This window comes from Lepidochelys kempii, chromosome 6 (assembly GCF_965140265.1).
Source record: "Lepidochelys kempii isolate rLepKem1 chromosome 6, rLepKem1.hap2, whole genome shotgun sequence".
NCBI classification, from domain to species: Eukaryota; Metazoa; Chordata; order Testudines; family Cheloniidae; genus Lepidochelys; species Lepidochelys kempii.
Genome location: NC_133261.1, coordinates 57,930,929 through 57,958,244, shown reverse-complemented (window position 1 = coordinate 57,958,244; position 27,316 = coordinate 57,930,929). Strand labels below are relative to the sequence as shown.

General features: G+C 44.3%; 1 protein-coding gene across 7 annotated transcripts in view; it reads right to left on the bottom strand.

The window, feature by feature from the left end:
- Positions 1 to 27,316, bottom strand: part of ALKBH3 (alkB homolog 3, alpha-ketoglutarate dependent dioxygenase) — a 61,993-nt gene that overhangs the window by 14,216 nt on the left and 20,461 nt on the right. For all 7 annotated transcript variants that reach the window (XM_073348058.1, XM_073348057.1, XM_073348055.1 and 4 more), the window contains one exon: positions 24,641 to 24,850. In XM_073348058.1, the coding sequence (XP_073204159.1) occupies positions 24,641 to 24,850 (210 nt within the window). The remainder of the gene's footprint in view (positions 1 to 24,640; positions 24,851 to 27,316) is intronic.

Sequence of the window (27,316 nt, the reverse complement as noted above, 5' to 3'; positions counted from 1 at the left end):
GAGCTTTCTGCGCCGGTGCTCCAGTGCTGCGATTGGCCTCAGGGAGGTGTCCCACAATGCCTGTTCTCACCTCTCTGGTCATCAGTTTGAACTCTACTGCCCTGCCCTCAGGTGACCAATCATCATCCCCACCCCGTACATTCCTTTGCAAATTTGAAAGTCTCCTTCCTGTTTGCTTGGTGATGCGTACAGTGGTCTAAGCACATCTTTCCAGGTGTACCTCATCAGCATTTGGGGAGAAGAGGCTGTGCAGTCCCAGCTGCACTCCAGCCATTGGAATTATGATACCTAAGGACAGATTTCATGATGCATGATAGAAAGGGGCCACGAGTGGGACATACTGCAGTGTACAGTAAAAGTGAAGGAGCTGCAGAATGCTTACCACAGGGCATGGGAGGCAAACTGCTGCTCTGGTGCTGCCCCCACAAGTTGCCGGTTCTACGAAGAGCTGGACGCAATACTCAATGGTGACCCCACCTCCACTGCGAAGGCCCCTATTGATACTTTGTTGGCTCATGTGTCAGTCGAGAGTGGACCGAACCAGAGGGAGGAAATCTTGGACGAAGAGGGGGAGGGGGACCCAGAGGCAGAGAATGACTTGGAGGCCAGAGATGCCTGCAGTCAGGAGCTCTTTTCTACCCTGGAGGAGCCTAGCCAGTCACAGCAGTCAGACCTTTGCGAAGCGCAAACAGGAAAGGAGGCCTCTGGTATGAGGATCTGATTTTGGGAACTGTTGAAGCAAGTTGTTGGGGGCAGGAGGGTTGGAGAAAGCAGGCTTGTCTCCCACCGTACGCCTAATCTGAGCGGTGGAACAGGCTGTTGATAGACTCCCTCACTTCATGGGAATCTCCCTCAGAGATCTCCAGGAAACTATCGTGGAGTTACTGGGAAATCCACTGCCGCAAGTTCTTTAACACAGCTACTTTGTTTCTTGCCCCATTAACGGTAACTTTCCCATGCCACTTTGTCGTCACAGGGTTTGTGTGTGGACCATTGCTGCACACAGATGATCCGCATAGGGGCCAGGGCTGAAGCCGCAGTCTTGGAGAAGACCCTCCCTTGATTCCCTGGCCACCCCCAGCGAGATATCTTCCATTATGATCATCTCCTGTGGAAAGTGTGGGGACAGGAATGATTATCAGACCCCCCATACAGCACTGGCTCTACCTAAGAGCAACGTGCCCAGTGTACAGTAGTGTACCTCAGGAAGAGTGATTTACCCTGCCTCTGTGGCTATTCACCATTTTGGGGGTCTTGTGGCTCATGTGTGCTTGCCTAGGGTCAGCCAGTTAGTGACAGGTGTGAGAGTATTGGCTGTGTTTTAAAGCACTGAATCAGTGTTATCTGTGTTGCAAATAATACTGCTTCTGTAAAATATTGCATTTAAACTTCACAGAGATGACCTTGGGAGCCTTGCCTCCCTCTTTGTTATCAGTGGCAGAAAGGCTGCGCAGAATTAGAAAGTAACCAAGGAGAACTTTCTCCATAAGGTTATGATGCACTCTGCCGCTGAGAAACAGGAATTGAAGGAGTGGTGGGATAGCGAGAAGAAGGACCGAAAGGAGAACGCGGCGCACCAGAAAGAAGCCATGGAGCGGCTCTTAAACATTGTGAAGCACCAAGTCGGCACGCTCCAGGTGATACTAGCTCTTCAAACTGAGCAGCTCCAGCACCTGCCCTCCCTCATGTGCACCAATCACCTCCTAGCATTACAAGTATTGAAATCCTGAGATTAGCAACAAATATTAGTGGCTTTCAGCTTCAAATTGCTGCCTCAAGGCATTCCTGATCCTTATGGCCCCACGCTGTGTCCCTCTAAGAGCCCTGGTCTCTGGCTATTCAAACTCTGAGCCTCTGCGGGCCAGCCCTGAGAGAAACTTTCACCCTTCCCCTCACAAATATTATGGAGCGTACAGCACGCAGCTAAAAGCATAGGAATATTGTAATCGGCCATGTCCAGCTTCCCACACAGGCATCACCAGCGGGCTTTTAAACGGCCAAATGCACACTCCATAGTCATTCTGCACTTGCTCAGCCTGTTGTTGAACTGCTCCTTGCTTCTGTCAAGTTGCCCTGTGTATGGCTTCATAAGCCACGGCATTAAGGGGTAGGTGGGGTCTCCCAGGATCACAATGGGCATTTCGACTTCCCCTACAGTGATCTTCTGGCCCAGGAAGAAAGTCCCTGCTTGCAGCTTCTTGAACAGGCCAGTGTTCCAAAATGTGTGCGCATCATGCACCTTTCCGGACCAGCCTACATTAATGTCTGTGAAATGTCCACGGTGATCCACAAGTGCCTGGAGAACCATTGAGAAATACCCCTTGTGGTTAATGTACTCTGTGGCTAGGTGGTCTGGTGCCAGAATTGGAATCTGCATTTATCATCACTCCGCAGTTAGGGAAATTCATTTATGCAAAGCCATCCACACTTTCCCCAGAGTCACAGTCTTTTGGAGTAGGATGCAATGAATGACCCTGCACACTTCAATCAACGCAACTCCCACGGTCGACTTTCCCACTCCGAACTGGTGAGCGACCAATCAGTAGCAGTCTGGAGTAGCCAGCTTCCACAGTGCAATCGCCACGTGCTTCTCCAGCGACAGGACAGCTCTCATTCTCGTGTCCTTGGGCTGCAGGGCTGGGGTGAGCTCATCACACAGTCCCATGAATGTAGCTTTCCTCATGCGAAAGTTCTGCAGCCTCTGCTTGTCATCCCAGACGTGCCTCACGATGTGATCCCACCACTCAGTGCTTGTGTCCCGAGCCCAAAAGCGGCGTTCCACTGTGGTCCGCACCTCTGTGAATGCCACAAGCAATCTCATGTTGTAGCTACTACACATGGCGAGATCAATGTCGCACTCCTCTTGCCTTTGTCGTTTAAGGAATAACTCCACTACCACTTGTGACGTGTTGGTCAGAGCAAGCAGCATACTGGTCAGCAGTTCGGGATCTATTCCTGTAGCCCAAAAGAGGCGAGGCACACAGTGCACAAACCGTTGAAAGATAGTGCCAAATGTGGACGGAAGCACAGGGATTGCTGGCATGTGAATACAATGCATCACCGAGCATTGGGATGGGACCCAGGATGCCCCGTGACCCCCTCTGCCTTCCCACAAGTCTTAGGGACAAAAGAGAAAGAGGTGCTCTGTGGGATAGTTGCCTCTGAACAGGCTAAGTGACCTGGAGTTACCTCGGTCATCCTGTTTACCATTTTAAAATATTGAGACACTAACTTTTTTCCCAGTCCTTTTGGACTTCCTCAGTATTCTAGAAGTTTTGTAAAATGTCAACGGCTCAGAGAGCTCCTCATCAATTCTTTTGAAATTCTTGGGTACAAATTATCTGGTCTTTCAGATCTGAAAATGTTTAGCTTTAGCAGTCTGTGTAACATTCTCCGTACTTACTGTTAGAATAGAAACTGTGTAATTATCACTGCCAACTCTATCATCCAGCTTCTTCGCAAATACAGAACTGAAATATTTATTGAACTCTGCCTTGTCTGCACTCTTCTGACAACTTTACCATCCCTGTCTAATAAAGGTGTAAAGCTTTTCTAAAATGAAATATTCAGGGAGGGTTAAGGTAGAAATTCAGCTATAGAATGGTCTGCTTTCAACCGAAAAATTACTATTAAAAGGACAGACTCGAGGTGTTTTTATTTTTTGTTTGTAACAAATGTTGGGAAGCATGGAACTGAAATCTGTCTGTCATTTCAAAAAAAGTGCTGCACTGAAAAGACACGTGCTAGTTTGTCATTGCAGGTTCAGTCCCAAGGACTAGGCTGCACAAAACATGGCTTTGTTATTGCAGCTTCCCCGCACTGTGCACACAATGAATTGCTAATTTTAGGGTCTTCCCAACAGTTGGCTTGTAAGGTCACTTCTGAGGACTGAGCTACTGACTTTTTTAACTATAGGAATTGGGTGTAGAAGACAGCAAGGAAGAGAACACTGCATCAATTATTTGTTCATGAAATATATATACTGTGACTGTAAACAGATAAGGAAAAAATGTAGGTCATGTTTTAAGCTTCTAAACTCTGCCAGTGCCCCTGTAGACCAGTGGTTTTCAAACTGCAGGTCGCGACCCAGTAGTGGGTCACGGAATGCACAACACTGGGTTGCGGCGGCTTTGGTCAGTCGGCTAGTCCCTACCTGTTCTAACACCGCGCTGCGCCCCGGAAGCGGCCAGCAGTAGGTTTGGCTCCTAGGCGGGGAGGGGCCACAGGGCTCTGCACGCTGCCCTCACCCTGAGCATGAGCTCCGCACTCCCATTGGCTGGGAGGGCAATGCCTGCAGGCAAGAGCCGAGAGAAGCTGCCCTGACCCCCTCCAGCACCAACCCCCTGCCCCAGGTCTAAGCCCCCTTGTGCACCCCAAACCCCTCATCCCTGGCCCCACCCCAGAGCCTGCACGCCTAGCCCAGTGCCCTGACCACCTCCTGCACCCCAACCCCCTGCCCCAGCCCTAAACCCCCCAAACCCAGAGCCCCCTCCTGCACCCCAAACCCCTCATCCCCATCCCCACCCCACAGCCCTCACCCCTGCATCCCAACCCTCTACCCCAGCCCTGAGCCCCTCCCACACCCCAAACCCCTCATCCCCAGCTCTGTTGGGTTGCGGGCGTCAACAATTTTCTTCAACTGGGTGGTCAGATAAAGTTTGAAAACCACTTCTGTAGAACACAATCATACAGACACACAGAACAGATGCTTAAGTTGTTTTTTCCCATTTCACTTATTTATAATTACAGAGGCAGTCTCTCTTCCTGTTGCTCATAATGGTTGGTGCATTCCTAAAAATCACACTCACTGCAGTAGGCTTGGAGGAGATTAGGGAAGGCATTGCTAAAATGTTCCAACCCTTGCTCAAGATGGCAATTACTCACAACTGAATTAAACACAGCCTGTCACTAGTAGAATGAATACGTCAGATGAAATGGAGCTGTGCTTCAGGGGAATGAGATAAGACAGGCCGCAACTTATTATGTCATCTGAAAGACTACCTTATCATCTGCAAGACACGTGGAGCCCATGTCATTTGGAAACATCGTAGCACAATTCAGACTAGAAGACGGTTATTAGAATAAGATTCTATCCAGCCTGAAGCAAAGGGATAGTTGCCTCACACTGATACACCACTGTTTGTGAAACAAGAAGTGTTACAAGACCTCAGCTTTCAGATATCTACACATGGAGTTATACAGGAATAACTATTCCCAAAAAACTCCATGTGTGGATGCTCTAATTCTGGAATAAATGTCCTTGAATGATGCCACTTGTGGACATTTACTGAAGAATAAGAGCATCCACAAGTAGTTATTGAGATAGCTGTTCCAGAATAACTCCATATTGCAGACAAGTCACAGAGGACAATGAATGGTTTGATAAATACCCAGGAGAGGCTACTTATTACTTGTACAGTAACTGCAGTTCTTCAGAATGTGTTGTCCCTATAGATAACTCCACTTCAGATTCGCATGAGCTTTTGATGGAGATTTTTGGGAACAGTGTCTGTGGGTCTGTACATATCCTTAAGCTCTTAAGGAATCTGTATATTATGGGGTGTTTGAATGTGGAAATTCTACTCGCTAGACAGAGAAAAGCCTTGACAGCTTTAAAGGTGGCTCTTGTTGGAGCTCAGCAACAGGCCTGAGGTCTTTAAGCTCAACTGGTAGTCGAGTATGCAAGTGAGGTGGGACTCTGATGGGGACAGCCCTCTCTGGGTGCACCAGAAGCAAAAGCGCTTCCATTTTTGCAGATTTCGCACTCTGAGGTGTAGGATTGGTCTCCATCCTCACTTTTTCTTGGGGACTGGAAGCCACTTTGGTAATGGAGGTGGAATCTGTACTGGAGGAGGTGCCAAGACTGGTGGTCAGGTCGGTGCCAGAAGGAGAGTGGATACTTGCTGGTCTAACAGTACCATCAGGTGATACCTTTTGGTACTGGCCAGAAGAGGAGAGTTGGGTTTCTGAAGGATAAAGACGTCTTGCAATGAGCTCAGTACCGGTGAGGTGAATTGTTGGGCTGCCTGCTGTGATGTCGCTGCCAATACCAGAGGTGGCATGAGCAAGCAATCTGTATGCTCTCTAAGCTCTTGGCAGGTTAAGAGTACGCGGTACCAGAAGAGCTAGTACCAAGGGAGTTGGTGTTGATGCTGATCTCCTTGCAGAGTCCTTGTGTCAAAAGGGCTCAGAATTGGATGTCAAGGCTGGTACCAAACAGGGCTTCTCGGCATGGGAAGACCCAGAAATCTTCTTTGAAGGTGGGTGAGACTCAGTATCAGGAAGGAGAGGAGAGTCCGCTGTACCCACACTGGGACATGAGGTCTCTTTAGCAACTGACCTTTTGGGAGACTTCTCCTTCCTACTCAACTTCCTGTCAGTGGACTTGGGCCTCTTCTTCTTAGCATGCTTTGGGGGTTCAGAAACAGCTTGCCAGAGCTTAGATGTTGGAGGTCTGTAGAGCATTTGGGTCTCTTGAGACCAATGTACAGGGAGGGAGTTGGGCCCTGGCCCGACACCTTGGCAGTCCTTACAGAGTACTCCATAAGGAGTAGATTGAGCCTGTCCTCCCTCAGCCTCCTAGATCTACCCTTCAAGATGGAGCAGACCTTGCAAAGGTTAAACCCTGGGGTTTTGACCATACCTTGGACTTAGGGGCGGCCCCAAACAAAGGGGGAACTGTAGGTGGCAGGAAGCCCCGGCTGTCAAAGAAGGAGAAATATACACAGTGCAAAAAACAAAAAGTCTGAAAACAAAGAAAATCAATTAAATTCAAAATAAGTAAAATAAGAATAAATCAAGTAAGAAGGCAAAATTCACAAGCTAACTAAGGATACAGCAAGGCTCAGTCTCAGGCTGCAGGCGGTTGAGAAGGAAATGCAGCAGCAGGGGATCTGACCTTCCCTACACACACCCTCAAACCAGAGACCAAGGATAGGTATGGCACAGGGACAAACCTGTGGACAATGCTACTGAAAATCTCCAAAGGCCCATGGGCACATGTGCATCTGACGTGGAGCGTCCACAGGACAAACTACAGTACTTGAAGAAGAATATGGTATTTTAAAATGTTATTTTAAAAATCACTACAATCCAAAACTATTTTTTCATTAATAAAAAAAACAAGGTCTAAATTTTCAGAAGGGACATTATTTTGGGTGCTTCATTTTAGTGTGCCCAACTTGACACACTTTACAAGGACAAGTGCCCAGTGCTTTCTGAAAAAATCAGAATATCAGTCAATATCACCTGAAAATTTAGGCCTCAGTTTAAATGAGAGTGTAGATTTGGGTACAAACAATTCCTAATGCAAAAACAACAAGGACAAGAGGAATATGGATGAAAGGCTTTGCAGATAAAGCCTTCAACTCTAAAATGGGAATATTAAATCCAGTGTGAGATTTAAGTGAAATAAGTTTGGTGGGCCTCAGATCAATTCCCAAATAAAGGAGTTCCAAATAACAAAAAGCATGAGATGATAGAATCGACTCAGAACTGCAGCCATATTTCCTCATGCCCAAGAAGTCATACGCAGACAGAATGAGGCCATTCATACTGCCAGTGCTTGTGCTGGGAATAATGGAACCACGAGTGTTTCTCTTTGTGGCCTCTAAGGGCCCAGTCCTCTAAGATTCTGAGTATACTTGGCTCCTATTGAAGTCTGAGAGTGCTGAAGGTGTTCAGTGCTGCTCAGAATAGAGCCGAGCATGCTCTTTGCAAGGACAATATTTATTTGAAAAAGGCATAATGAGGCACCCAAAAAGTTTTGGACAATCATCTTGCTCTGTTAGAAGCATCCCTAGCAACTCATATGCAAAGATAAAGATTTGGAGTGGAGGGGTTTGGTTTTTTAACTTCAGAGAGAGAAAGAGAGGTTTTTTGTTTTTAAACAGGAGTTATAAAAAGTCCATGACTGCTGACGAACAGCAGATACATAAATACCATTATGAAAGCTCTGTTTCATTTCATAGGATTATATCATGTTATTTTATGTCTGGGCAAGAATGAACTCTTCATCTTTGCCTCCTGATCATCTTGGTGAAAATGGATTTAAAGATTTGATCTGATAGAGACCCTATTTGTTGAAGTGTTGTCAGAAAAGTGGCTATGTAAAAACAACACCCTCTTACCACATCACGTTGTGCATTTCTGAGCCAAAATTGTTGACTTTACTCAGAAAAAACAGGTTTGCGTTCCTGTTATCCCTGCAGAGCTAATAGTTATGAGCACCCTAGCTAGACTTTATTCTGCCTCCTCCACCATCATCAACATTGTCTGCGAAGTCCTCATTGCACAACCTTTACCTTTGGAGCTGATGTTAGAGGAACAATCCAGGTGGGTTTTCAGAACCATTTGCGGCGCTGGTACTTAAAAGTGATTCTTTGATTTTTAAGATAAGTAAATGCGATGTTTTAAAAACCTGAACATAAACCTGGACAAATACATGGTCACTTTTATATAGTCAGTTTGGTCAATTCTGTATACTCTTAGGGCTGATCTACACTGCGGGGGAGGGTTGATCTAAGTTACGCAACTTCAACTATGTGAATAACGTAGCTGAAGTCGACATACTTAGACCTACTCACCATGGTGTCTTCACTGAGGTGAGCCAACTGCTGACGCTCTCCCATCGACTTCGCCTGTGCCTCTTGCCTTGGTGGAGTACCGGAGTCAATGGGAGAGCAGTCGGGGGTTGATTTATTGCGTCTAGACTAGACTAAATCGACCCCCGCTGGATTGATCGTTGCCCACCGATCCGGCGGGTAGCACAGACATACTCTTACAAAAGGAGTAGCCACTGAAATGCAAGCCTGCAAAAGGAACTGGCCTACATTTTGGTGCATTGAGATTAACTGCTCTAATAGTTTTCAGCTGTACACTCAATAAAAGCCTGGGTTTAATACTGCCCCAGCCAAACAGGTAAAATTGTTTCAAGTTCTTCTTTAACTAGATAGAGTTAAGAATTAGGAAGGCTGCTGGCTTAGCTGGTAGGAAGCAGTAAATGTAAAGCTGAAAAGCACATTCTTAGACCTCATGACCTTGGACTTGTTCCTAAAAACAATTTCACAGAATCAGAGAAGTTAGAGAAAGAAAAGATCTATTAAATCTTAATGTACACCTAGGGACAGTGTGGCATTATTCCCTATAGTAGAGTCACCAGTGCTATTTTATAGAAGCCACAGTCCCATTGGTACAACTCAGCAAGGGACTGAACACATGCAAGGACACTAACTCAGGGCTTCTAAAGGTCTGTGGACAGGGAATACTCAGCCTTACAGAAGAAATTCTCTCTTTTATGGATCCCCCTTCCCCATCACACAGGTGCGCCAAAATATAGCTCTCCAGATTGTAAAGTCACCTGTATACCATTGTTCTTGATGTTTTCCTATAAGTTAGTCAGGACAGTGGCAGGAGGTAGGCCCAGCATGAAGTGGAAATGTTTTGTGTTGCAAGGGAAAGGAAGAATTTACAATGGGAACCTCTCCCACAAAAAAAAAAAAAAAAGTAGGCAGCATGATGGTAACAGGGTAGCCGTGCAGCCCAGAATCTCAGACTGCCGCAACCATGTACTGTAGCTAGTATGCTGAAAAGCATTGCACTAACAAGGAATGTCAGAAGAACTGAGCTTGCTCAGTTTTCCATATGCTGCTGGCCTTTCATGTCATGTGCTTAGCTGTCAATGACCAATTAACCTTGCATTCAAAACCAACGTGATGCTAGGAAGTGCCCAGAATATTTGGCAGAAGACAAAGTGGTTAATAGAAAAGAAGAAGAAAACAGGCTGCAGCATAGAGAATTAGATATATGGTGCAGACAGCTGGGCTCTGTACGTGCTCTGGGGCCAGGGTTGGGCAAGGACAGAGGCAACATTTATTTTGGAAAATAAGGTTTGGCTCTGACACAGTAACACCTTTGCCAAATTTCCTTCAGCTCTGTGAAAACAGTTACTGCGTCTTCAAGCAACGGACACAGGATTCAAAATCCCAGACTGAGAATGCAGCTCTGGGAACCAGTCACTTAACATGCCATCCAAAAAGCAAACAACCAAAACCTCCACCACCTTCTTGACTGCACTCAGTGAGTGGAGAAGGGTTTTATAATAACGAAACTGAGCTGCTTATTGGAAAAGATTCCAGAAATGTCTAGAAAATTGAATTAACTTTCTGAAATCTCCATTTCTGGTATTTATGTTGAGTGATCCATGCTTATGCGAATCTCTCTCAATCTCATAAAACTCAGCCTTGTCAGTTACATAGTAGCTCTTGTCCTCTTAGGGAATTCTGTGAGATCCTTGCTACTTTGTTTTACTTGTGCTCTACACTCTTTTTTGCATATGCTTGTTCTCAAACACAGTTTTCTCTGTCACTCATGAACAGGGCATATACTGAAAATCAGATACAAATGCTTGTTTTTTCGTCTGAGGATAACATGGCACCTAAGAGAGGTCAGGGCTACTATTCCTATTTTACCCCGGTGAAAGTGAAACACAAAGTGGTGCAGTGATTTGCCCAAGACCAGCATCAGTTGCAGAGCCAGAAACAGAACCCAGGAGTCCTGACTCCCCATCTCCTCCTCTAACCATAACTAAGGTAAAGATTCTGTCATGGGTATTTTTAGTAAAAGTCAGGGACAGGTCATGGGCAATAAACAAAAATTCACAGAAGCCCACGACCTGTCCCTGATTTTTAACAAAAATACCCTGGGGGCAGAGGGCAAGGGAGCAAACAGAGCAATGCAGGGGCTTGCAGCTGCTCCTGAGACAGGGGCTGACTGCTGCTGCTCCAGCCTTAGTGGGGCTGACCCAACCCCAGCTGCTGCTCCAGCGGCCGAGGACTGCAGTTCTGGTCATCCTAGGGCTGGCAGCTGCTTCAGCCCTGCCCCAGAAGTAGTCCCAGAGGTCCTGGAAAATCACGGAATCCATAACCTCCGTGACAGAATCGTAGCCTTTGACAGAATCGTAGCCTTACTTGTTTTGCAGGAGGTTATGGTTTCTCAAACATCTCCAATTCCTCTATTTTTAAGTCTCAACCCAGATCTCCTATTTGGTTCCACTGTCAAGAGTTTTGGCAACAACCTTGACCTTTGACTTTACTTCTACACTCAAGTTTGTTGATCTATCATCAACTCTGCAATACTGCCCAGGTACTCCATTGCCTCAACACCATGTCTGCTGAACTCCTCATTGCCTTAACTATTGGAGTTTTCTTCTCTACAGCCTCCTGCAGAATACTGTTGTTTGCCCTCTCACACATACAGTCACATCACCCCATTCTCACAAAACCCCACTGGTGTCCCATTTTCTTCAGGATATAGTTAAAACAACCTACATTTAAAAACAATGTCTTCATAGTGCGGCAGAGCTCCGACCTTGTCCCCGTGGGTCCCGCACTTCCAGGCGATTTATGCTAGCCTCAGAGGCTCACTGTGACCCTCCATGTAGCCCCTCTCTCTCTAGGGCCAGGGTTATAGTCTACTGAGCCCTTTTCATCATAAGCCAGCAAGGAGGTTGGTGAGAGAACTTCCACAGTCTCTGCTGTCCCTAAGGGCTTATTCCCAAACAGTTTAGCCTCCTGTCCTGACAGGGGCCTGTCTTCCCCTCTCAGGAGGTGTTTCTGTCGTGGTGGGTTGGGGGGAACTGGCCCGCCCTCTACTCCGGGTTCCGGCCCAGGGACCCCAATGGCAGCAGCTCATGGCAGCCAACCTTTCACTGCCAGATTTGCTACATTTCCCTGGGCCACTTCCCCACAGCTCTACTGCTTCTCTCTCTTAACGCCTTCTTCACCCTTACTTTAGGGCTCCCTTCCAGTGGCTTGAGGGTGTTTTCACTACCCAGCCCTTCAGCCGCACTTCCTCTCTTCTGGCTCCCTGGCTCTCCTTGGCCTGATCAGAGTGATCCCTTTTATAGTACCAGATGGGCCTTAATTAGAGTCAGGTGTTCACATTAGCTAATGATCTCATCTGACTCTTTGCAGATTAATTGGAGTCGGGTGTTCACATTAGTCTAACAGCTTCAACTGACTCTTTGCAGGCTAATTGGAGTCATGTGTCCACCCTAGCCTGGAACAGTCCCTGCTCTGGTCAGTCAGGGAACAGAAAACTACTTATCCAGTGGCAAGTATAATCTGCCTTCTACTACTCTGCTGTACCCAACTGGCCTGGGTCTATCACAGTAGTCATTCTCCAGCTGACCTCACAGACTGCCTATCTAGTCATGTCTAGTATGCCCACAACCAAGTATCATCCCTCGAGGTAGGCTTCTCTCTTCCTTTCTCCTTTCCCCAGTTGCCACAACCTCCTCTCTGTCCTAAGTCTTGGTAACACTGGCGCAAGAAGCCTTTTCCTCTGCAGCTCTTGGCATCTTGGAACTCATTTCCTGCATCTCTCCTCTATACTGACTATCCCCTTTCCAGTGCCATCTGAAAAATTTACTTTCCCCACTGTCAATGACATTTATTTTCTCTCTGACTCTACTCAGACAGTTCCAGGCGCCTTCTGCTATTACACCAGTCTGTGGTAGTCAGGACACCAGGGGTTAATTCCTCTGCTCTTTCCAAAGAGAACTATGAGATCTTCTATTTTTTGTCAGGACACCACTCACACATATATGGGATGGACCTCACTTTAATATGTCACTCAAAGGTTGTTTGCTATAAAAACAAGGTTTTGGTATCAACACTTTCAGAACATCACGAACGTTCTGCAATTATCTAACATACGCACACACCACGCACACCCCAGCCATCAGTTTCCTTGGTTACAGACTGAGAAATAGTCTGAAATAGCCTGCCAACTGGCTTTTGTAGTTCCCTTCACAGCTCATACTGCAGTTAGCAGGGTAACTGCACAAAAATAATCCTTACAGCACACTAAAGTCTCTCTGCAGCAAGACAGCTCCGAGGAGGTAGGGGAGCCTGGTAAACCTTCAGTGAAACACCCTTCAGGGAGTCCTTTAACCCTTTTCATTAAGATCTATGATCAATTTCAGGGGGAGGTTGATTGGATAAGCATGTCTCAGAAAGACCCATCCAAACAAGACATTCAGGAAACATTCGTCCCAGAGAGGTACAATCAAGCAATACAAAAAGCAGGTACTGAAGAGGTTATGTGTTTGGTATGGGGAGTGAGCTGAACACATTAATTTATGCAGCCGGATGTGCAGGCTTAAATCACAGGGTGGGCACTGATTCCAAAACAAAGCACTCACTTGCTGTCTCTGTGCAGGGAGAACTGCGATAGAAGAAAAAAAGGACAGTGGCAAGGGAGGTTTCTTCAAAATATTGGACCTACAACTAGAAGACAAAAGTGGCTAGTTCACTTCACAATGGTCTTCATATTGCCAAGCAGGACACACAAGCTTCAAGGCAGAGACAAAGCATCACACACAAAGCCACTAAACGGTCCCATTTCTAAACCAATGGAAAGCAACACAGAGAATTTTTTAAAAGATCTTGAAAACGTAGTCAGGGTTAAAACAAAATTTGTTTTTGGTATGATGCTAAATTTCCATGCCAAGTCCCCTTAACAGTCCTGATGGGAAATTTGCTTCTGAAATGCACACTGTGGGTTGTTGTTTTTTTTTATGAGTACTGGGGAGAATCTGAATGAGATATTCTTCCCTCCCCACAGGGTTCGCTCTTGTATTAGAGGAAATCAAACAGGCTATCCATGTCTCTCTAATTCCTATTCAGTCTATTACATAACTGACACTGTTCACGCAGTACAGCTTTCATTGGAGGAAGAGCCAGAACTGGGCAAACTCGTTTGCCCTCCAGCAAGTGAGGGAAACAAACAGAAAGAATGTTATTTGCATCTATTCTACTTTTAATTTCTTGTCAGAGAGAAAAATAAATTGTGAAGGAAAGAATAATAATTCATGGAGGTAAGTGGTAAAGGGGATGTAATGCAACATGCATTTATCAAAGATAGATCATGCCACATTAACTAGTTCCTTCTTTGAGAAAATAATTTTTTTTAGATAAGGCAAGATTTACTGTACCTGAACTTCAATAATGCGTTTGACACGGTACCACATGGGAAACCATTCGTTACATTAGGGAAGATGGTACTCAGTATAAGAAATGTAATGAGGATAAGGAAACAGCTAAAGAGCAAAAGGCAATGAGTAGTGCTGAAAGGGGAACTACTGGACTGGAAAGAAATTACTATTGGAATTCCTCAAGGATTAGTCTTGGGACCAATCTTATCCAGTATCTTTATTAATGACCTTGGCACAAAAAGTTGGCGTGCGCTAATGAAATTTGCTGATACTACCAAGTTGGGATGAATCATCAATACAGAGGAGGATCGAAATACTTAAGACTGGAGTACAGAAACAGCATGTAATTCAAGAGTACGTAGTTCATGGTCACGTACATAGGATATAATAAGAATTTGCTACAAGCTAAGGGCTCATCAGCTGGAAATGACAGGAGGAGAGAGACCTGGGTATGTGTGCTGATCTCAGGATAATGAGCCACCAGTGTGATGTAACTGTGAAAAAGGCATATGTGATCCTAGGAAGTATCAGGCAAGGCACTAACAGTATAGATAGAGAAGTATTAATGCCATTGTACAGGGCACAAGGTAAGACCTCATCTGGAATAGTGTGTACAATTCTAATTACCCATGCTAAAAAAAGATGAATTCAAACTGAACAGATGCAGAGAAGAGCTACTAAGATGATCAGGGGAATGGAGGGCCTATCTTATGAGGGAAGACTTAGCTTGTTTAGTCTAGCAGAAAGAAGACTGAGTGGGGATATGTTTACTCTCTATAAATATACCGGGGCTATTTAAGCTAAAGGAGAACATTGACACAAGAACAAATGGATATAAACTGTCCATGAAAAAATTCAGGCTGGAAATTAGAAGATTTCTAACCATCAGAGGGGTGAGGTTGTGGAACACCCTCCCAATAGGAGTTCTGGGGTCAAACAACTTAATTAATTTTAAGAGAGCTGGATCAGTTTATAAGTGCAATTGTATGATGGTGTCACTTGTGAGGGTAAAGGGCAAGACTCAGCCTCCCTTAGCCTCAGGAAGGAATTCTCCCCCAGTCAGATTGGCAGTGACCTTGTGGGGGTTTTCACCTTCCTATGTAGCATATGGGTACAGGTCATTTGCCAGGATTCTCTCTCAGTTATTTCCTTGCCATTGCTGGGACCTTGGGCACTGGGGTGCCTTGGTCCCTAAAATTGTCTGCCTACGGCTCAAAGCAATCTAGTTGCCTGTGGACTATTATACTTTGATTATTTGCAGTTGCTGACTTTAGCGTGCGGGTTCTGAGTGGTGTTGGTGGCCTGTGATATACAAGTGATAAGACTATATGAGTTGGTAGTGCCTTTTGGCCATAAAACTCTATGACTCTAGGAACACGTCACCATGTGACAGTTCAGTGGCCTACATGAAATGAACTGAAGGGTCCCAGTTTGTAGCTGGCAAATGTCAACTTCACAATAAATCACTTTTAAAACCATTGGTATCCTTGACAGCTGTCTCAGAAGAGAGGCAAAGACTGTATGCATCAGAGGCTAAGCCACTACCTCCTAATAATTTGAGACACATTGGAGGAGCAGCATGGGAAACACTTGCACTGCTACTAATTATGCTGTATCTGTTAAGTGGATGAAAACTTGGGCCAGCAATCTAGCTCCTTTCAGCAGCACTATTTTACCACCTCAGTAGCTTAAACTGTTTTGAAGCCCTCACGTTGTGCGTGCGCGCGCAACAGAGAGAGGCTGCTTTCATTTTTTCCTGAATCAAGGCAAATCTCTACCTTAATATGCCATGTATCATACTGTATTTACATGGCACCGTTCATCCCCATTTATACAGAGTACACAAAGATTACATCACCCAAAAGTGAAATGAAGCCACCTCAGAAGTGACAACATTTGCAGATGATATAACACTAGTATCTTATATCAAGATAGTTAAGTCCAAAGCAGACTGAGAAGAATTACAAAGGGACTGCACAAAACTGGGTGAATGGGCAACAAAATGGCAGATGAAATTCAATGTTGATAAATGCAAAGTAATGCACATTGGAAAACGTTATCGCAACTATACATATAAAATGATGGGGTCTAATTTAGCTGTTACCCCTCAAGAACGAAATCTTGGAGTCATAGTGAATAGTTCTCTGAAAATATCCACTCAATGTGCAGCGGCAGTCAAAAAAGCTAACAGAATGTTCGGAATCATTAGGAAAGGGATAGCTAGTACGACAGAAAATATCATATTGCCTCTATATAAATCCATGGCACGCCCACATCTTGAATTATGCGTGCAGATCTGGTTGCCCCACCTCCAGAAAGATATGGGAATTGGAAAAGGTACAGAAAAGGGCAACAAAAATGGTTTAGGGGTATGAAATGGCTGCCATATGAGGAGAGATTAATAAGATTTGGACTTTTCAGCTTGGAAAAAGATTAGTAAAGAGGGGATAGGATACAGATCTATAAAATCATAATTGGTTTGGAGAAAGTAAATAAGGAAGTGTTATTTACTCTTCTCATAACACAAGAACTAGGGGTCACCAAATGAAATTAATAGGCAGCAGGTTTAAAACAAACAAAAGGAAGTATTTCTTCACACACACACACACACACACACACACACCACAGTCAACCCGTGGAACTCATTGCCAAGGGAAGCTGTGAAGTCCAAGGCTATTACGGAGTTCAAAAAAGAACTAGATAAGTTCATGGAGCATAGGCTATTATGAATGGCTATTAGCCAGGATGGGCAGGGATACAAAGCCATGCTCTGATGTGTTCCTAGCCTCTGTTTGCCAGAAGCTGTGAATCGGTGCCAGCGATGGATCACATGATGATTACCTGTTCTGTTCATTCCCTCTGTAGCACCTGGCATTGGCCACTATCGAAAGACAGGATACTGGGCTAGATGGACCATTGGTCTGATCCAGTATGGCCATTTTTATGTTCTTATGAAATCCAGTAGTGGTTTCCCTAAGCACAGAAACATTACATGAGTTAAAGCATGAAGAGGAGACTAATCATGTATCCAACTGAAAATGCAGGTGGAATTTCCGGTTGGCAGAACATAATAATTTAAGTTCCAATCTAACCAGGACATCAGGGTTAACATCTGTAATGCCTTTCATTCTGACTGCCCTACTTCGGAGGCAGCACCAGGAGGCAAAATATAAAGAAGCACATTAGCCTTTGAAATCCCTGAACCAAATAATAAATTACCAGAATCTCCTATTACCCCTTCAGTAGGCTCTCAGCTCAAAAATACAAGCACCTACAGAACACTTGGGTATTTGATTTTTGGAGGGAAGTGATTTATTTATTTATCTATCCACCCTTCAGAAGGGCTTCAGGATTAACTCTGGATAACCTGAAGTTCTAATACTAGCAGATGATAAACTAGATAGCTTGAAAGCCTGTGACAACTATTAATCTGAATTCTCCTTCCCCTTCCTAAACTGACCTGGAATTTTTTTTTGTTCAGAGCAGCAATCAGACTCCAAATGCCTAAAGTCAAGTTTATATCTTTTCAAGAAAATAGAGAGAGCACATTAAAATATGACAATCACGTCTTGATGGTACATTTTGAAAGGCTATAATTTCCACCAGAGACTCCTGCAATTCTTGCTTGACTGAGCTTCTGGCGTCAGATGAAGCTCAAAAGGGAAATTGCAAAGCCAGTCAAAATACCACAGCTTTTAGAATTTGAAAAGAACATGTATCATGTGCTGAAAAGATGTTAAACTTGATTACCATTCAGACACACAATACTGTTTACAGAAACTCATTCAAAGGTTATCTTGGGTCCGGGGATTACACTTTACAACATTCTATTCAGTACCTCCTTTTTAGCCAACCCAAGAGCCTCCAAGAGACATCTCCATTAAATGCAAAATAGAACTAGAGAAATAATTTTAAGAGGTGTCACCTGTCTTAGACCATATAAAACAACAGACATATGTTGTAAACAAATATTATACCTATATAATGAATAATTTTAGTTCTCAAACACCTTAACTCTTTGAACAGGTCTATTTCTCCCCTATAGTAGATGTTATCATACCGGACGAGGCTGCCATTTTAATGGAAGAGACAAGGTAGGTGAGGTACTATCTTTTATTGGACCAACTTCTGTTGGTAGAAGAAAAACTTTCAATCTTCACAAAGCTCTTCTTCAGGTCTGGACAAAGTAACTAGAATGTCACAACGAAACACAAGGTGGGACCGATTGTTAAGCATAAAGGGGTTAACACAGGTTGTAAGAAATCACTTAAAATGAAGTGGGCAATTAACACTTTTGCAGTCATACACAAAGAAGGGTTAGCAATAGTATCAATTGTTGTGAGCCATAAAACCAGTTGCCCTTTTGAGACCATGATTTTTAGGCCTTGACTACACTACACAGTTTTGTTGACAAGAATCAGCTTTCATTGATAAAGCAGTGGAGATGTACACACAACAATGCTCCTCCGCTGATTTAACTCCCCTGCTACGCTGACAAAATAAAACACCTTGATGAGCGACACAGAGCTTTTTGCGATGCCCCCCCAGCGTATATAATGTGTTTGCTTTTGTTGCCCTAACAGGAGATGTCCCACAATGCCCATCATGACCGCTCTGGTCAGCAGTTTGAACTCCGCTGCCCTGCAGGTACACAGGCATGCCTCTCTCCCCCACTTAAAGGCCTGGGAATTTTTGAAATTCCTCTTTTTGTTTACACAGCATGGACTGTTCACATACCATCTTCCCAGCTGACCATGCCAGTTTTCCGCCAGAGATAAACACTCACGTGGAACACACTGGAGTTCAGGGCTGGCCCTACCATGAGGCGAACTGAGGTGGCTGCCTCAAGTGCCAGACTGGGGGCGGGGGGGGGGTGCACCACTAGGACCCAGAAAGTAGAAAATTGTGTCTGCTGCTGGTACATATGTATTCTCTCTGTTCTGGATGCACAGAGATGGTGGAGTGCTGAGCTGGAGGAAGGAGGGCACAAGAGACATAACAGGCAGGCAGGAGAAAAGGTGAGCGGGAATAACAGAAAGCAGCAGGAGCTGCAGGGAGAGAGAGGAGGAGGAGCCTCTTATGTACCTCTCTAGCATCCCCAGGAGCCTGGACTGATTAACACCAGCTTCCCAGGGAACTTCCTGTTTCCTGTTGCTTCCCTGAACCCACTTGAGGAGAACAGCCAGTCAACTGAAGTAGTAGGAGCCAGCTACGCTCTTAAGACACTGATATCTTCCCTCACTCAGGCCCTGCTACCAGCCTGCTTATTTGTCCCCTTCAATTGAGTGTTGAGAGCCACTATAGCTGGCACAGAACAGCAGTCATGAATGAAAGAAAACGCCCCTCTGAGGCAGCATTCAGAAGAAAGAAAGCAAAGGAAGGTTTTCTATCTAAGCAGGAAGGAACTTCCCTGCGATACATAGACACAAATGTTCATGGTGAGCCTTCCGGCCCCAGTGAGAATGTGAATGGTGAGGAGATGCCTGATCTTCCAGTCAGTAAGAGTGCAGGTGACCTGGCAGCTACTGCAGCATCCATATCTCCATCTCAAATGGATGTAACCATGCACATTCCTGAAGAAAAGTGTAGATCAAAGAAACGTGTGGTGGAGGTGCAAGAAACAGCTGCTGCTGAGTTTAGTTCCTTAAGTCTAGATGATCCAGGACTGTGGACCCACTTGAGCAGTAGCCTGAGGGACTTCCTTGTAATGCATGGACTACAGCAAGTAAAAAAACTTCATGTTCTTCAAAGACAATGAAGATAGAAGTTTCCATCCAACACATTACTGGCGTGAAATCCCCAATGGTAGCAAAGTGGAGAAGCCATGGCTTATGTACTCAAAAACCCAGAATGCTGCATACTGTTTTTGTTGCAAACTCTTCCAGTATAATGTTCCAGCCACATTGGGTTCTACAGGAACAAAGGACTGGAAAAATCTGGCTAGAAATCTGGCATGCAATGAGAAGGCAGCAAATCACCAGAGAGCATTCCATAGGTGGAAAGAGCTTGAGATGAGACTAAGGTTAAAGGTCATCATAGATGATTAGCATCAAGAGAAGATTGCATCAGTCTCTTTACTGACAAAATGTTCTGAAAAGGCTCATTGCCATTGTGAGAATGCTTGCTACTCAACACCTAGCACTGCATGGCACTTCAGATCAGCTGTATGTGCTAAACAATGGAAACTTCCTTAAAATTGTGGAGCTGATGGCTGAGTTTGATGCAGTACTCCAAGAGCATCTAAGAAGAGTCACCACCCAAGAAATGTACACTCACCACTACCTTGGAAAAACAATTAAAAATGAGATCATACAGTTACTGGCAACAAAAGTATGCCAGTAACTAAAAGTATGCCAGTAAACAGAAGATTGTGGCAGATCTGAAGTCAGCAAGATATTACTCTGTTATTCTGGACTGCACACCTGATATCAGCCACATGGAACAAATGACTTTAATGGTGTGTTTTGTAACAACAACAGAACCTAGTGAAAATGTCCCTGCAATGTCAGAAAGCATTTTCTAGAATGTATTGACATTGATGATACTACAGGAGCTGGGATGACAAATGTGCTTTTTAAAAAGATGGAAGATACGAGAATTGCGATAGCTGACACAAGAGATCAGGGCTACGATAATGATGCCAACATGAGAGGAAAGAACAGAGGAGTGCAGACACGGATCCGAGAGTTAAACCCTCAAGCTTTTTTTTGTCCCATGCAGTTCTCATTCATTGAACTTGGTAGTCAGTGACGCAGCATCAGCTTCTAGTGAGGCTGATGAATTTTTTAATGTAATTCAAAGCTTCTATGTATTTTTCTCTGCATCAACTCACTGATGGCAAATTTTGAAGCAACATCTGCGAACATCCTCTCTGACACTGAAACCACTGAGTGCCACATGATGGGAAAGTCAAGTGCAGGCGATAAAGCCTATCAAAAACCAAATTGGGAAGATAGATGATGCCACAGTTGCCATTATGGAGGATAATGCTATGACAGGAACTGTTCATGGGAGAACAGTGGCAGACGGAAATGGAATCACCAGAAACGTACATAACTTCAAATTTCTGTGTGGCTTAGTGTTATGGCATGACATACTGTTTGAAATAAATGTTGTAAGCAAGAGACTCCAAGGTGTTAACCTTGATATATCTGGAGCAATGGCAGAACTGGACAAAGTAAAGTCATACCGGTCAGATGAGGGATTTCAAAATGTTCTGAAGAGTACACAGAAGTTGGCAGAGGAACTTCGCACTGAAGCTATTTTCCCACCCATTCAAGAATACAAGAGTCACCGAAGAAGATGACATTCTGATTACGAGGCATGGGATAATCCCATAAGAGACCCCAAACAACAATTCAAAGTTGAATTCTTTAACCAGGTGCTAGATTGTGCAATACAGTCAGTTGAAGAATGTTTCATGCAGCTCAAGGAACAAAGCAGTATATTTGAGATGTTGTATGATATTCCAAAACTCCTTACTATACCTGAAGAAGGCCTACACCAGCAATGCAGGGCACTAGAGACAGTGTTGACACATAACATGCACAATATTGATGCAAGTGATTTAGGTGATGAACTGAAAACCCTTTCAAGATACATTTCAGCAGGATCAACTCCAAAGGCTGTTCTGGAATATATGTGCACAAATAAGAAGACCATCCTCTTTCCAAATGCTTTTGTTGCTCTGCACATACTTCTAACACTTCCTGTAACAGTTGCCAGTGGAGAACCAAGCTTCTCCAAGCTGAAATTAATTAAAACACATCTACACTCCTCAATGACAGAGGAGAGGTTGGTCAGCCTTGCAACCATCTCAACAGAGCATGAGCTGGCCCAGACTTTGGATCTTCAGCAAAAAGCAGTTCAAATCTTTGCAACCAAGACGGCACAGAAAGCACCACTTTGATTATTCAAACAGATAAAAATGCCAGCGTTTACTACGCAGACAAGAAAAACTATGCAAATTACATAGCATAATAGGCCTGACGATATGTACCCAGAACCACCCGCGACAATGTTTTAGCCCCATGAGGCATTGGGATCTCAACCCAGAATTCCAATGGGCAGCGGAGACTGCGGGAACTGTGAGATAGCTACCCACAGTGCAACACTCCGGAAGTCGACACTTGCCTCGGTACTGTGGAAGCACTCCGCCGAGTTAATGCACTTAGAGCATTTTCTGTGGGGACACACACACTCGAATATATAAAACAGATTTCTAAAAAACCGACTTCTAAAAATTAGACCTAATTTCATAGTGTAGACATACCCTCAGTGTCTAGCAGAATTAGGAATTTAAGTTCTCATGCTTGTCTATTAAAGGTGTTGTGCAGGTGATTCCTTTGAGGATGAGGACTGATAGGTCAGATATGGAGTGATCGCTTTGTGAAAAGCGTTCACTCACGGGCGCACAACCCGCACAATATCATCAGGGTGAGGAGCAGCCCTGGCAGCTTCCCACAATAAATTCTCCTCTGCTCGTGAAGAACATATTCTGACACAAGAACTGCTATCGAGAGGCAGAGTAGGCCCAACAGTCTACAGTACTTCATGCCATTCATGGTATCCTCCTTAACCCCAAATGAACAAAAAGAAAACTTTCCTACTGCACTTTACTTTAAAAATCCCCCAAATCTTCCTCCTCCTAACTTGGCTTGATTTTACTTCTCTAGCAGAGGTTGACTTACACCTTCAAGCTGTTTTTCAGTTATCTGAATGCAAATTAAAAGTAAACCAAACTTTTCTTTTTACAGCTGGAAAAGTCTTTGTTTCATACACAAGCCAGCTGAACTGATTTTCTCTGAAATTTTCCAAGAGTACAGATGTTTAAGCTGAGATCAAATATGGAAAGCTATGCCTAAATGAAACTAAGGAGTTATAGTGAAGACTCCTTTGCAATCTTAACTCTAGCATTCACTGATACAAATATTATAATAGAGAGAGACAGAGAAGAATGCTCTCCTATTACAACGTTTATATTCCGGCTCCAACCTCTCTGAGAACACAGCCAAACTTTATACCACTCAAAATCCCTGGCCCCAATAGATCATCACCATGCCAGAAAAGCTCCATAGCACATCTCATGGAGACATATTGACAAGGAGCAGAAAAAACAGAGGGTGTCAGAAAGATACTGTGATTCTAAGATGTAAACAGTTCCAGTATTTTTCCAGCAACTGATGTTGCCAGGAATGTGACACTTTCAAAGCAAAGGAATACGCTTCATTTACTAACTAAGATTCAGGAGCCTTGGGATAGGGATATTGAGGAAAGGAACGAGTGGGCCCTCAGGGATATATTTATTAGGAAATCATACTTTGCTGCACACTGTATTGTATAAGAAACTGTTCTATCAAATTAAAGGCAACAGTCAAACTTGTATGGAGTGGGCGGGATTCTCTCCTTTCCGCACAGTGAACAAATTTCCAGAAGCTGAGAATGAATAGAAGGCTTGCCCAGAGGCTGTGTACATTTAGGATGCTTCTTTCAAGTGCTAAGGGAAAACTGCACAGTTCACACTGAATTTCAGTGAACTTCACTAAACCCTGACACTACAAAAGAAATATTCCCTGCATCTAGTCAATCCTGCCACCAACTAAAGCTTCCCAAAGGAGTCTCTTGTTGACTCTTCCTGTCATCAGAACATTACACACTAATATGGCCACTGATGCACTGTACTGGTGTGTGTGACCTCACCTGTTTGGCAGTCAGGGAAATATTGAACTGAGGAAGAGATGAGTGGGGAAAATTAGTATGAAAGGTGACTCATGTAATTTACTCCTCCCAAGCAGAATCCAGTTGTGAACTTGACTTTTGCAACAAAATTGTCCACACAGCTACATGAAGTTTTTCCTGATAGTTTAGTAGTTTTCTACATTGCTTTCTGCGTCAATGTATTCAAAGCCAACAGCAACATTTTACATGTAGACAGCACTTTCATCCCAAAGTGCTTGCAAACTATATAAAAGCACTCCACCCACCACTGCAGAATGCAGTGCAGAATCACTTCACTGCATTGCACTTCAAATGCAGAAGCAATTTAACATTACACAATAATAGCACATAACAGTTTAGGAGAGACAGGGAAGAAGAAGGTGGCAGAATGTAACTGCCCAAAGTCAAAATACAGTCAGATCAGGATACCGGACTGATCCATTACTTTTACCAGAGAATCTTTTATGACCACAAATGGTCAAGACCTCAGTTTTGCAACTCATGAGGATGTCAGCTCTTCTGAAAGCACAGCATTCCCAACACAGCTGGGTCAGCCTTGACTCAGATGGGAGAGTGTTACCTACTTAATCATCAATACCATTCCCTGCAGAATCAGGGGGAGTGCAAGGAGGTGCCCATCCAAGTAATGGCCTGGCTCAGACACTGCTTAATTTGAGAGGTATGAGGAGGCAGTTTGGCATCACAGAGAAAGAAATTAAATCGCTCTCCTCTTTCTCGCCCCTAGTCCATTATCTCTCACTACTCACTCATACACGAGAGCCAGGGGGTGGCAGGTGGTAAAAAGGTCTTTTATGTACTGGACATCCACCGGAGCTGCTCTTTACTAGTGATGGGAACCTCACATTGCTATCTAGATCCCAAGACCTGAGAAAACGAGAATGAAGGGGAGAGTAAGAAAACACTTACAGGAGGGGGTTTCTTCCTCATCTCAAAGATTCGGGTGGCACCAAGGCTGAGCGAGGCAATGACAGGGTTTCTCCCCAGTGATGGCTCATCATCACTATGCCAGTCGACACTGTCCTTCTCGTTTCGGTACAGATTGCAGAGCAGAGAGTTGAAAGTGTGACCTGTGGCCTTTTCGATGTGCTCCTTCAGCATGGTCAGCAGAGGATGCCACTGCAATCAGCACAGCAAAGTAGTCATAGGGAGAAGAGCAGGAGGTAGGGTAGATGCACTGGCGAAAGTGCAGTACAGAAGGGGGAAAGTTTCAGGGTACCAGAGAATTAAAGCAAAGGCAAAATCACAGGGATTGGAAGGGGTACAAGGCCCACAATATTTTTGCATAATAAACATGAAGCCTCTCCTAAACTTTTAGTACATGCTTCCAGTGCAGCAGAAGTGCAGCCCTTCTGCTCTGTGTGGTCATGTTAGCACTGAGCCATTGCTATTTCGATACGCAGGCCACGCTGCCATTCTGCCTCGCATGGCCATCTGGCCTTTCAGAGCAATGTGGCTGCTCCACCCCTCCTGGTTAACGGAGAGAATGAAATCTGCTTAAGGGGCCCAGGAATAAACACTATGGCTGCTAACAGAGATGATGACTAAAGAACGCTGAACTGCAATATATCCCAGCAACTGGAACGAGTGGCTAACTGGCACATGAAGCCTGGAGTTGTTCACCAGGAATACACAGTGAGTGCTGGCATAACGTTGCCACTCTGTGTCCCTGCATTCCCTGCTCTAATAGTACTGCTTAATGAGTCCAACTCACCTTCTTTGTTTTGATTTTAATGTTCTAATAGTTTATGCTATAAAGTGATTGAACAAATAAGTGGATCTCAATCTCCATGAACTACAGCCATTGTACTGTTAACATATTTCTGTGCCCAGAGTCTATAGCAATTATACAAATTCTACTGTAATTGCTTCCAATGCATCGTGGGTATTTAACAATGATTTTACACATTTATATCATGCCTTTCATTTGAGGGTCTCATAGCGCTTTTAGCCAGTAACTAAGTTTTTTACCCCAATGAGATATGTCAGAATCATTACCCCCATTATATAAGTGGAAACATTGAGGCACATGGGGTTCAGGGATTTATTCAAGTCAGTGGCAGAGGACGGAATAGAACCCAGGAGTTTTGGTTCCCAGTCTCCCCCTCTAATTACAAGACTACATTGCCTCCTTCATGTTCACCAGAGATCCGTTTGTCTACTGGCTCTGGCATTGGAACCTAATCACAGCATTCTTATCTATCCCACGTATTTCTAGTTCAGTCACCACCTCAATACCTAGGTGCCATGTGAAGGATTATCTATGAAAATAGCTGGCAGTTCAGGGAGTTTATTGCATTGACATGTCACATTTAACAAGTGGGATGCCTGAAGAGAAAACTATTGGATCTCCAGGATTACAGTTTGTGAGGAATATGAAATGAACTGACAGGAGAGGGCTCATGAGGAATTACCAGCACCACTTTCTAGTAACTGCCTGATCATTACTGGGTTTCTTTGATTTCCACTCTGACAATAGTCCCCTCAGCCACCTCATCAGGCAGAAATGTGGATGTGAATGTGCGATTCAACAGGAACTCCACTGTAAATGAGCAGTAACTGAAGTCCTCTTGTTATGAAAGGTTACCAGGTTACCAAATATTTCACTGCTTACAAGGAAACATTTTTCTAATACCATGATTCACACAACCATAAGAACTTATTGCACTTGGGAGGGTTTCAAGTTCCTATTATCCCCACAATTATATTATTATTATTATTATTATTAAAAGGAGGGGTGATGCTTCTGCTACAAATCAAACATTCAGGACCTGATACTTGTGTGTGGCTAAGCTATGCTCTAAACCTCTAGCCCTCTGCCTGGATCCTGAGATTGCTTTAAAATACACTGGTAGTAATGGTCCTGTTCTGCCAGGCAGGGATTGCCAGAGCTATGCAGACTTTATGCCACCTGGGGATTTCTTCACACCAGGGAAATCCCCAGCTGCAGAGGACTCAGAAAAGGGGAGGGGAGAGAGAGAATCAGACTGACAGTCTGACTGAGGGTCTTTGCCTTTCCATAGAAGAAGTACATCACACGCAATGGTAGGCAAGTTTTCCTCATACTAACCCACCACCTTGCCTCATCTCTAACCTCATGCTAAACCCCCACCAATTGGTAATAGCTTTCACTTCTTAGCTATTCTGAGCTAGATTTGAACAACTGATCTGCAGGTGAAAGGCTCCATATGGCATTGCCAACCTCCAAAGCCATCCAGACTTCACCACCTCTTTCTAGAAAAAGATTTAAATAAAACACTACGTAACTGAATACATCCCAACCAATGGGCTGTCTGTATTTTTCCATCCTAAATTACACAGCCTTTACTAAAGCATTACCATGACTGCCAGACCCTTCCATCGCAGATTGTTTATTCAAGGACTGTGCACAAAATCCCATTTCCCTCAAATTCTGCTTTGTTCGGACATATCTTTCCTTGGCAGCAAAGAAGATATCTGGGACTCGACAGAAGCACTCTCTCATGTAACATAGTTCTTACTAGTTATTCTTAATTTATGCCTTGAAACATGGGAGTCTATTGCCATGGAAATTCCAAACAAAGCAATGTCTGGAGACAGTCCAAA